The sequence below is a fragment of the Etheostoma spectabile genome, chromosome 11, assembly GCF_008692095.1.
Source record: "Etheostoma spectabile isolate EspeVRDwgs_2016 chromosome 11, UIUC_Espe_1.0, whole genome shotgun sequence".
NCBI classification, from domain to species: Eukaryota; Metazoa; Chordata; class Actinopteri; order Perciformes; family Percidae; genus Etheostoma; species Etheostoma spectabile.
The window spans coordinates 18,553,063-18,564,923 of NC_045743.1; the positions used below are offsets into that span (position 1 = coordinate 18,553,063).

Sequence of the window (11,861 nt, forward strand, 5' to 3'; positions counted from 1 at the left end):
CTCTCTCTCTCTCTCTCTCTCTCTCTTTCTCTCTCTCAGTTCAAACCAGATTAACCAAAATGAGCCAACTGGCTGCTTTGAGGTTCAGCCAGATCTGGCCCCATTGACACATTAGATAACAAACATACAGCTGGCACCAGTGTATCAAAAATCATTTGTGTAAAAGAGCATTATCCTCCTTGCATTCCCAAAAAATAGTTGCGTAGTTTGAGCTGATGCTGGAAGCGGTGGGCGTCACTTTATGTAACATATTTCCAAGGTCAAGAATTTCCCTAAACTTTGAAACACTTGCAATAGTTTGCATGTTCAGTTAGGGAAATCATGGAGTGGGTTTATTAATAAATTAGATCAATTCTTTGTCTAATTCTTGCGGCTTCAGTTTGATCCGCAGCTAACCCTTCTATTAACCTTGTGTGTATGCATGTTGAATTAAAAAGTTTGAAGAGCCACAGCCTTCGGTCTGGCCTGTGCAGTGAGCGTTCACAGTGGCTGGCGACCATTAACCTCTGATGACAGTGCTGGCGTCGCTGGAGGAAAGCAGTGTAGTGGAGCAGCGGTGACCTGCCCCTCGCTAAGTTTTAACACTCCCTTGCGTGTCATCTCAGGTGTCCAGGCCCGTGCCGTGTCGTTGGACGAGCCAGCAACTCTGCCCCGCCATCGCATCGCCAGCGACGGCCATTACCAGAACGGCCCTGAGGACGATCCCTCTCCTGACGTCCCACTTCGGTCTCCTGTCCGCTGTGTTTCTCCGGAGTTTGTCAACGCATTAGCGATGAACCCCGGAGGACGGCCCAAGGAGGTAAAGAGCCTAGGTTTTGGAGCACCTTTTCCCGCCTTTTTTTTAAATCTTTTTTACATTAACATGTGTTTTTGTCCTGCTCCTCAGAGACACATGCACAGCTACCGGGAGGCCTTCGAGGAGATGGAGGGTGGCCCCATCAGTCCTGCACCCATAGTTGGTGGTGAGGTGTTTCCCCAAACCCCTGCCTTCCCCATCTCGCCGCAAACCCCTTACTTCAACCTGTGTAAGTCCCCCCTCTGGCTGACAGACGGCACTGTGGAGCTCAGGCACAGTTCCTGTAGATATTCAGCTGTTAGCACTTTGAGATTTGCTTCAAATGTATTAATTATTATTATTATATTCAAAATAAGAACACGATTTATATCAAATCTTATCTGAAGGTTGTATTTGACAAGAGAGACAGAAGACATTGCGGCATACTCTAAAAACCACGCCTACCGCAGGGGAAAACAGTCGGAGCCACAGTATATGATAAGTTCGCCAAAATGCTGCCAAAGTGCAGGGACATGTAGCTATCTAAAAACCTCAGATTTAAGCATTTCCAAGGATTATTTTAGCCATCTATATCCAGCAGAGAGAACATGTTAGCTCTTAGTAAGCTAAAGTTAGCTATGTGTTAGCAAGCTAAGGCACTTGCAAACACAATGCTACATAGCTTTCTGATTTAGCATCTATGTATCAAAATGCTTTAGCTTAACTTACATATAGTAAGCCTAAAGCTGCCATTTGGTTATTTGACTTTGTGACAAAATGCTTACTGCACACATAAAGTTGAACATAACGTTAGCTTAGTGTGAGGATACTACTTAGTGACTTCCTATTCTTCCTGCTGATTCCTCACATCTGAATCCAGTTTATCTTCCTAAAAGCTAGGCTTTTTGGTTCGCCAGCTTATAAAAACTTTAGTTATGGGTTCTTTATCCTCCTATTACATTGCAGCTTTCAGGCTTTTTCTGTTGTTTGCTAGCAGAGGGAATTGACATGAGGCACCATCACGCAATACAAGTCAATGGAGGGCAAAGGTTTGTTTTCCCCCCGGTGCGGACCGGACTGAAATGTGCTCTGTCTCTATGTATGATCTTTATTGCTTACATTTACTCTTAAATGGCTTAATTAAATAATAAGGTCACGTAGCAACATTCATCAACGACATTCATCAATTTATGAATGTCTTTTTTTTTTTTTTACAACAGAAATGTAGATTAACTTGAGATACTAAACTTATCATAGGAAAAGTCTTAAAATGTTCAATCAGGTTTTGAGACTATTGACAATCGTTCAAGGTACTTTATCTTGACTTATATTCATGTCTTTCTTTCTCTACTTCATTTGGTACCACATATTCCGAGCAGTGAAAAAAAATATCCCGACTATTGCATCATCTCGTTTTCATTCAGATTGTAATAGGGCTTCATTTCCAATGTGCAAGTGGGACGTTCTGGCGTTCTGGCCTCGTGTTGGCTCATCAAAATGCCTGAGCAGCCACATCTCGTAAAGACTGATTCCTTCTTTTCTCACAAGAATGTCTGCAGTCATCATTCAGTTAGACGCAGACTAAGAAAAAAAGGCCAAGAGTCAAGTCAGTTTGGTGTAAATGTCAGAAATTCAAGTGTGGCCTGCTGCTAGATCAGGTGTAATGTTCATCTCACTTTTCTATCCAGCCTGTTTCTTTTCAGTATAACTGTTTCAAAGAAGAAATGAATGTATCCTACAGGAAATACTTGTTTATGATATTCAAGTCCAGAAAATAGAAAAGATAAAGATAGACATGCACACACCCATCTCCACACCCTCCCTACCCCTTCTCTCAGTCTCACATACACCCCACGCTAAAACAAGAGTTGTGTATTAGGTAACGCGTCGTTGGCCCGCTCGACCAATGACTTCATTCAGTCCTCTTGCCTATCTCCCCTGGGGCACACCCATAAAAGTTTGTCATAAAAACCCACACCATATTTTTAACACCCGCTCTGTGGCATAACATCCCTCCCTCCCTTTATAGGGGGAACATTGCGTACACGGTGACGCCGAGTGGTTACCTTTCCTGAGATAAACACATAATCTTGAACTGACATTAATTGGATTGGCATTTGTGAAACACTATGTGAGGCCCTTCATTGTTTGGGTTTTTAATAAACCTCAAAACCAGATTCTTTTTTTCTCAGCTGAAGCACCACCTGTAGTTAACTGTCCTCCGTTAACTGAGATTAGTTTTGCAGTTATTTGCAAAACTTGTTAAAGGTGCATGGTTAGCTAATTATTTAGTGCATGTGACACCAGACTTACTTACTTTACTATCCATTGCACCGTCATCTTCAGTAGTGTGCCCCTTAAATCAGATTCCCAACTATTCACTTAGCCTATCCGACACACACCCCCAACAATTAAATGTGAAGCATTTAGGTTGCAAGTACAAAGAATTGATTTGGATTCTTTGGTAAGTAGAGGATGCACGTTTCTCTGTTGGAGTTCCACTGTCCCACAACGTCAGCCAAATGGATCCCCAATCCCCCAATCCCTGTCCCTTCCCTCTCCCCGAGTGAGCTTTATCCTTCACTTATCACAGTTCTGCACTGCTTTGGCATGGGAGCCACATGAGAGCAGCACCAGCAACACAGTGGGCACACCCATACACACACATATTCATCAGTAAACAACCTGCAAGTCTCAGAGAAGTACATTTGGGTCAAAAACAGCTCATAACTTCCTCTCCTCTTACATTAATTGACATAGTACTGACACTAACACTCATGCATAGGCTACATCTACACTACTACGTTTTGATTGGTTTAAAAATGCATATATTCTTCTAGATCAGAGAGTTTCCCAAATAGACCAGAGTTTAGAATGCCAAAATAAAGAAAGCAAAAGGTGACGGACATCCGGACGAAATGAGGGACATCTGGCGGAACTTTCCGTGGCACTGGAACAATACCTTGAATGAAAGGTCTTCGATATACACTACATTGTAGTCTGCACGGGCACCAACGGAGATCTTTTGAAACAACAATGCACATCAGTCAGTTTTATCGGTTAGGTGACTTCCAGACCTTTCAGTAACAGTTCCACCTCTGCGTCGGTCCAAGCTAATAAATCCCTGCTCTTACTTTTCACCATTGTTGTTCTTTCTCACTTATACATCCATGATTTTTTACCGCAGATTAGTCTTGCTTTCCCAGACCCTCTTACACAGCGCTGCACAGGAGGGTCCGGCTAGTCCACACCGCATTCTGGAATGGGAGAAGAACGTGCTCTGGTTTATTTGGCATGTCTTTAAAGCAATCACAGTTGTCTTGGCCGGCGCTATTCTATAGTCTCAGGAAGGAACTGGTTTTGGTGGAACATGTGTACGTTCAGAAGTAGTTTCAGTCGTCAACAGAAAACTGGACAGATAGTCTAGCTAGCTGTCTGGATTTACCCTGCAGAGATCTGAGACCAGTACCATAGTCCTCAGATTTGACAGATAGTCCTAGCTACTGTCTGGATTTACCCTGCAGAGATCTGAGGACCAGGTAACCATAGTCCTCAGATTGGACAGATAGTCTAGCTAGCTGTCTGATTTACCTGCCTAGATGCTGAGGACCAGGTAACCATAGTCCTCAGAAATCAGCCGGAGTTTAAAATTACAACACAAAGAAAGAGGAAGGAAATGGACAAAGAAGAAGTACAAACGGCGTGTGTGGAAGTGGAAGGTCATGGTTTTAGACGTCAGACAATCTGCTTGCTGTTTAAACGGGCATCCCAGTGTATGCCAATGGTGATGCTGCTGTATGAGTTGTGTTAATATGGACCGAGGTTAGCTCTGCTGCTGGAGCTCCAGCTCTTGTGTGGACGGAGATCGATTTTGTTTAGTGTAGATGTAGCCATGCACACATCCACAGATACATCCTTCCAATCTCCCAGCAGCTGCTGCTCTCTGTGTTGCTCTTGTCATCTTGTGTATGAGTTCTTGTTGCTGCCTTGTTTCACCACAACCAGCACCCTGCCTGCCTGCTATCCTAAACATCAAATCATGAATCATATTGAAGCGTGAGTTGAGTGTATCGTTACATCCCTACTCACAAATGTAAAAGATCAACAACGAAGGATAACAACCTACATTCTCCTTTAACATGACGAGTCCCTGGGGAACCACGTCCCCTTTGTTCAGTTTGACCCAGCTCTGCTTGTGTTTGACACACACCTTAATCTGCTGTTGGCAGAGTGAGGGGGTGTCACTGCCAGGGTGTCACCCGGTGATCAGTCTCATGCATGTTTGGCCCCCCTGTCAGAGCATGAGCGCACCCCTCTGAACATGCTGCTCCTGTGTGTTAAGCTGTGTTGATGCCTTGTTGTCTTGACAGCTGTTTACTTGTGTATTATATATGAGAACAGAGATCTTCAACAAGGGGTCCAGGACTTCTAGGCAGCCCTTACAAATTATTGTTTTAAAGGTTTAAAAAAAAAAGTAAATCTATGAAAATGTACATGAATCCAACATATTATTTGTAAAGATAGATCTTTTTCTACACAACATTTATCATAGGCTTACTGGCTTGTAGTTAAGGTAGCCTTTAAAGCCATTAAAACATGATGTATGAATATATAAATATGCCAACAATTTTTATTTTAAATCTTAGTATTGTATGCACATACATCCAAATGGACTTTATGGTGCCCTACATGTTATTGTTGGCCCAGTTTAAGTTGCAACTCAGTTTTATACAATTAAAATACTACATATGATGTTCTGTCTCCTTTTCAGCTAAGGGGTCCTTGGCCTAAAAAAACGTTGAAGACCCCTGTAGAAGAATATACAGCAGCAATGATTTGTTGGTTGTTTTATAAACTCTGGCATCATTTTCTGATTTATAATGTTTTCTAAAAACAAAGCAAAAAGAGAAAGGATTGCTAGACTGTGTCAAGAGGTAGCAGCTGTCAAGATGTCAGTGATGTATGATGCTGTGTGGTGATAAGTGTCCCCTTGTCTTCAGGTCGGTCCCCCCCTGGTCTTGCCAAGACTCCACTGTCAGCCCTGGGTCTGAAGCCCCACAACCCAGCAGACATCCTGCTCCATCAAACAGGCTCAGGTTGGTCGGAGCACTCACTTCTGTATTGAAACTAACTAAATAAGTATGATCAGATGAAAAACACAAAAAAGTAATGATGACACACATACACACACACACACACACACACCAAATAACATGAGTATGGCACAGGAAAAAGCTCTCTTGCTGTACCACTGTTCCTTTACATGATTCTGTTTCTCTGGATTATCTCCAATGATGCTCCACAGATGATGAGAGCAGTGAAGGTGAGGAAGGTAAGATTGCTGCTGTAACCCCACAGATCATCATCGACATCCCACGTTTTAATCTCTTCAACTCCATTGTCTCTACCTATGGCTTGTTTGTAGTCCACCTACATATCACGTGTGGCCAAACCATTACTGTTTTCATTTCTTTTCTGGAAAAGCCAAACCACTCTCATGGCAGTCTACACTATTTCAGGCCTATCCATCTTGTGCTACTACTACTATCTCTGTTACACAACTACAGTGCTACAAAGGTAAAGGGAATACCAAATACAGACCGGAAAGCAGAAATAAAAATGTGTGGCTCACAGAGAACCTTTATTTCTCTCTCTCGTGCAGCACCAAGAAGCTACGTCGAGTCTGTGGCGATGTCAGCATCGGCAGGCGGAGAGCAGCCCACGTCCACTCGGAGTCTTAGCCCACCGGGAGAGACTACAGGCCAGCAGAGAAGTCCAAGTCCCTCCTCTGACACGCTGAACCCACCTTTGTCCAGCAGCAGCCCCATCCAGATCTCACAGGGGTGAGAACAACAAACAATGCTCTTCTACTTTGGCCAGATCTTCAACTGGAAGATTGGTTAATTTATTAAAGCTATAGTGCACAGAACACCCGTTCCATTCAAGCCATTGCCAAACGAGACAATACAAAGCTAATTAAGACCTTCAGCGACACAATAGTCTCTCTGTATTCCTCAGCATGACTATGTTTACTACATGGTGTCATCCGTTCACATTTGGGATGCATTTGAAAATAATGTCTTGTGGTTTGGAGCCATGGGTGGCTTCTTGTTTGCAGGGACATAGGGCCTTCCCTGTCAATTGCTCATTTTTGTAATTATTATTTTAACTTTCTACTCAAATAATCAGTTTGTAATAAACTAAAGTTTAATAAACAAAGTTTAATGCTTTTTAATCTGCAAAGTCTAGCATCCAAATAAACAGTTTTATGTGTGTAAAACTCATAAACGTTTCCAATTCTCTTCCAGTGATCGCCCCGTAGCAGGGAGCAGCGTTAGCACGCCGTCCCAACCCACATCTGATTCAGGCTTCCGGTCCCAGGCTACAGAGAGTGCCTACCCCACTCCCACCCCCTCATACCAAGCCCTGAATACCCCCACCTCTTCCTACCTGGATTCCAGCTCTCCCACCTCTTCTTACCTTGGCACTACAACCCCTACCCCATCCTACCTTGGCCCCAACAACCTGCTGGGGGGCTATGCGGTCTCAGATCCCAGCCCACCCACCTCCGAACCCTCCCAGACAACGCTCAGCCGTGGAAGTCCCTATGAACAGCACCAGACCAAAATCCTTAGATCCCCCTACAACCCTGTCCTCCAGCAGCGCCCGTGTGCTAATCAGGATGGTACCATCACGGGCCATCACACGGCGCCGGCTAACGGCTTTGATGTGGGTCTCGGTGGCAGTCCCGTCCTTGGTCGCCGCCCGTCTCAGGGCGCTCAGAGCAGCCCGGTCCTCAGCAGACAGGCCTCTTTGGGACAGGCGTCTCAGCGTAGCCCGGTTCTCAGCAGACAACCGTCCCTGGGCCAGCCCATGCAGATCAGCCCCGTGCTCAGCCGACAGCCATCTATCACCCACCAAGGAAGTCCGGTTCTGGGCCGTCACCCATCTGTGTCGCAGGTAGAGGAGAAAAGAGTACAAAATGATTCTACCAGGGTTAACCCTAGTGTGTTGCAGGCCTGGTGGCCCACTAGACCTAAGTTGTCCCCCACCAGGCCTAAGCCACTGGGAATTATTTTTGATGTGTTTGTAAGACGTTTTTTAAAACTACATTTATGTTGGGGCGGCTTGGTTGGAAATTAGACGTTGTCATATTTTAAAAATCTCCAGTTAGTTTTTAGCACTGACTTAATGTAGAGTGCTATGAAATCTGTCTTATAGCTTTGTTAAATTCTCAATTTCGAAATTAGGTACATAATTCTGTTATCACAGAAACTATCGGTCCAGCAGACAGCGACTACATCATGTTTGTTTCCAGCCAAACAGAGCGCAAGCAAAAAAATGCAGAAAATATGCATTGTTCTTCAATACAAAGGAAATAAATGTGATGTGCATTCTTCTTAGAAAACATTTAAATTGTCTCCAGAAGTGCATTAGTCAACTTCTGTTTTGTTAAAGAAGAAATAGCAAAACTCGATGGTATCGAACCGCAATATATCACACTACGATTCAAATTGGTACCGATGTATTGTGAAAGAATCAAATCGGGGCAAAAGCATATTGCCCCAGCCCTGTTACAGTAACAGTTACTTGAGTTATTTGTTTCTTACCCCCTCCGTATCCCAGGTGTCCCAGAGAAGCCCCAGTCTGGACCGTCACCCCATGCACAGCGGTTACACCACCCCAGATGAGAGACACGGGAACCTGTCGCAACAGAGCAGCTCCTCGGGCTACCAGGGACCCCCCACTCCCTCCTTCCCCATCTCCCCTGCAGGCTACCAGGATGGGGGGTCGATGGGGATGGGTGGAGGGTTCCGACAGGGCAGCCCCGCCCCCGGTTTCCAGCCCCAGCTTCCAGAGAAGAGGCGCATGTCGAGCGGCGATAGACCCAACGGAGCGCTGTCCTATGGCACACTGAATGGGAAGATAATGTCCCCGATGGGTGGAGCAGGCACGCCCAGCTACTTCCACACCCTCTCCGACTTCTCAAGGTTCAACATGCCCGGTAAGGCCGTCATCTGGAGTCACATGAAAAGGAGTCCCTCTCTGTTTCTCTCTGTTTCTCTCCCTTTCTGTGACATTCTTTTTTTTTTTGTTGCAGACGGAAGTCCTGAAAGCAGGCTGAATGTCAAGTTTGTCCAAGACACGTCCAAGTTCTGGTACAAGCCAGATATTTCCAGGGAGCAAGGTAAGATGCTGAAAGACTTAAATGACCTTAAACGACCTTTAGACACTTGCCCTTTCATTTCTGCTTTGAGGTGCCAGATGCCTGCTGGGGAATCTGCGGTTCAGTGTGTATGTGCCAGTGTGCCAAAATGTTTAGACAGTTATATTAAGGAATATTCCACCTGAAACCTATGTTTTGAATATCAAAGCTTCGTAAGGTGGAGCTGTAAGCTTTGCAGCATGCAACTATGTTTGCCCGTGAGAGGCAAGTTGTTTAGGTACATTATACCACGTTAAGCTTTTTCCCGTTATAAAGCCCGAAACATGATCACTTTCCATAAGTGATGGACACACATACGCAATGATGAATATGAATGAAGATTTTTTTTTTTTAATTAAAAAAAAACAGTACACACCTGCAGATCTCTGTACTGTATGTTTGTGTTCAGTTGTGAGGTCAGTGGCTTTTGGCCGCCACATCTGCATTTGCTCATGGCCGGTATTGGTTTATAGCATGGTAAATACAAGCATATGCTCAACTGCAATGACATCACACACACACACACACACACACACCCACCCACCCATATACTTAGTGCCATGCACTCCCGGAAGAAAAGCCACAACATATGTAGAGAATTAGGTAACATCTGCATGTGTTGCTCATCTCATCCATCTTCCTTCCTTAAACCATCACATGTGGAAGGGCGGAGGCATTGAACTAAATACTGAAGTAATTGATCCAAAGCTGTTCTCCTTGAACAATAGCGTGTCTAAATCAAAGTGTCTTGTTAAAAGCTGTATTTTTTAATGAAATACAGACTGACAGCAATTTTCAAAACAATGGGCCAGGACTTGACTTGCTCCTTTGCTCTTGGTTGTTCTTTTAATGTGTTGTTAGCGTCTTCTCTGGTTCATTATGATCCTTTAGCGAGCCGACTTTCTCTACACTCCCAACTATGTTTTCCAATTTTATTCTGAAACTAGCAGCGGTGGAATGAAGTATTCAGATCCTTTACTTCAGCAAAAAGTACTAACACCACAGTAAAAATACTCTGTCACAAGTAAAAATCCTGCATTGAAAATGTTACTTATAGTAATAGTAAAAGTATGTATCATCAGGAAAAGGTACTTAAAGAATAAAAGTTAAAGAACAAAATACAGAAACATCCTCACATTGTAGAACTGGAAACTCAGCTAGACTTCTAGGCCGTTATAGTGTTGGCTAGTTTAATGTATAATAAAATATTGTCTTTTATAAACTACAAGTGTTTTGTGTGCAAAAACTTTAATTTGATGCCGCTGTCTCTTCTATGTCACCCGGATCGTTGGTCTGATTGGTTGAAGGACGATCCTTGAGTCATGTGACCTATGCCTGTTGGTCCCGCCTCTTGTGCAGAGAAAATACAGAGCAGACTCTAAAAGCTGTCAGATGAATGGAGTGGAGTAAAAAGTACAACATTTGTCTCTGAAATGTAGCAGAGTAGAAGTAGGAAGTAACAGGAAAAGAAAAGACTTTAAAGAAAGTACAAGTACCTCAACATTTGTACTTAAGTACAGTACTTAAAGTAAGTACATAAATAAATGAGTTACGTTCCTCCATTGGAAACTCCACTTAAAAGAGTTGATTGGGGCCTAATGTTAGTGTTGCTATCACCAGACCAAGCCGAGCTCAATAGATCTGGGACTGAGCATTAGTCTGGGGAGACCGTTTTGTATTTTCTCTGCACAAGAGGCGTGATCAACAGGCATAGTTCAGAGGACTCTGTACTATTGGATAGTCCTTCAACCAATCAGTGCAACGGCCCGCGTGACATAGAAGCGACAGCAGCACCAACGGGTTTGCTGCTCTTCGGTGGCGTTTGGTAGCCGCCGCTATGTCGATTGTAAAAGAAGATGCTTGGTTTCTTCTCCATCGTCATGGTGTTAAACCCGCCAATAGCACACCAGGTAGATAAGCCAGTTTGGGATTGGTTCCCGCAAAATTGTGAACTGAAGCAGGAGAATTAAACATGCCTGTTTTCCAGACCGAGCTGCAGGGTGGAATCAAACCCCCGACAGAGAGGGCGCGGTTTACCCAGTCTAGCCTAATGTACCACTACCCTCACAACCAATGTGCTCACAGTGTGAAAAGAACCTGACTGTCCACTGTGTTACAGCCATCGGCCTGCTGAGAGAGAGGGAGCCTGGAGCCTTTGTTATCCGGGACAGTCACTCGTTCAGGGGGGCTTTCGGCCTGGCTATGAAGGTGGCCTCTCCTCCACCCTCAGTGCATCAGAACAAGAAAGGTAGGGGGTCACTAATGCACCAAGTAGTTACTCCCATGCTTTGTGTAGCTCTTCTTCCTCCCTGCGGTGTTCTTCAGTCAGGGCGGAGACAGACGTAATATCTCAGTACCAGGGACATGAGGCGATGGCTCGGTGTTCATCAGCTGTGTGTTACCTAGACTCCCTCTCTTTTGTTGCAGGTGACATCACCAACGAGCTGGTGAGGCACTTCCTGATTGAGAGCAGCCCCAAAGGAGTGAAGCTGAAGGGCTGCCCCAACGAGCCTTACTTTGGTTAGTGGAAGCATTCTGTTGCCCTCTCTCTACCCTCGCATTCAAACTCACATGTGCACTGGCAGCTTAGTGAAAGGTGTTAGGAAGAAAGGTTTCTTTCTGTGTCTGTCACAGATCTGCACCCCTTTCCAAGTTCTTTAAAGTGCCCGTATTAAGCTCATTTCCAGGGTCATAATTGTATTTTGAGGTTGTACCAGAATAGCTTTCCATGGTTTCATTTTCAGGAAACACCATATTTTTGTTGTACTGCACATTGTGCAGCTCCTCTTTTCACTCTGTTTGTTGAGCTCTCGGTTTTAGCTACAGAGTGAGACATCTCACTTCCATACTATCTTTGTTGGGAGCTGCACATGCTCAGTA

The 11,861-nt window shown here is 44.4% G+C and overlaps 1 protein-coding gene across 10 annotated transcripts in view; it reads left to right on the forward strand.

Moving 5' to 3' along the window:
- tns1b (tensin 1b) overlaps positions 1 to 11,861 on the forward strand; it is a 231,673-nt gene that overhangs the window by 212,325 nt on the left and 7,487 nt on the right. For 9 of the 10 annotated variants that reach the window (XM_032528897.1, XM_032528887.1, XM_032528891.1 and 6 more), the window contains 9 exons: positions 606 to 799; positions 887 to 1,025; positions 5,776 to 5,871; positions 6,438 to 6,618; positions 7,084 to 7,735; positions 8,402 to 8,780; positions 8,877 to 8,963; positions 11,101 to 11,229; positions 11,409 to 11,501. In XM_032528897.1, the coding sequence (XP_032384788.1) occupies positions 606 to 799; positions 887 to 1,025; positions 5,776 to 5,871; positions 6,438 to 6,618; positions 7,084 to 7,735; positions 8,402 to 8,780; positions 8,877 to 8,963; positions 11,101 to 11,229; positions 11,409 to 11,501 (1,950 nt within the window). The remainder of the gene's footprint in view (positions 1 to 605; positions 800 to 886; positions 1,026 to 5,775; positions 5,872 to 6,437; positions 6,619 to 7,083; positions 7,736 to 8,401; positions 8,781 to 8,876; positions 8,964 to 11,100; positions 11,230 to 11,408; positions 11,502 to 11,861) is intronic. The other variant, XM_032528892.1, reaches the window with a different exon arrangement.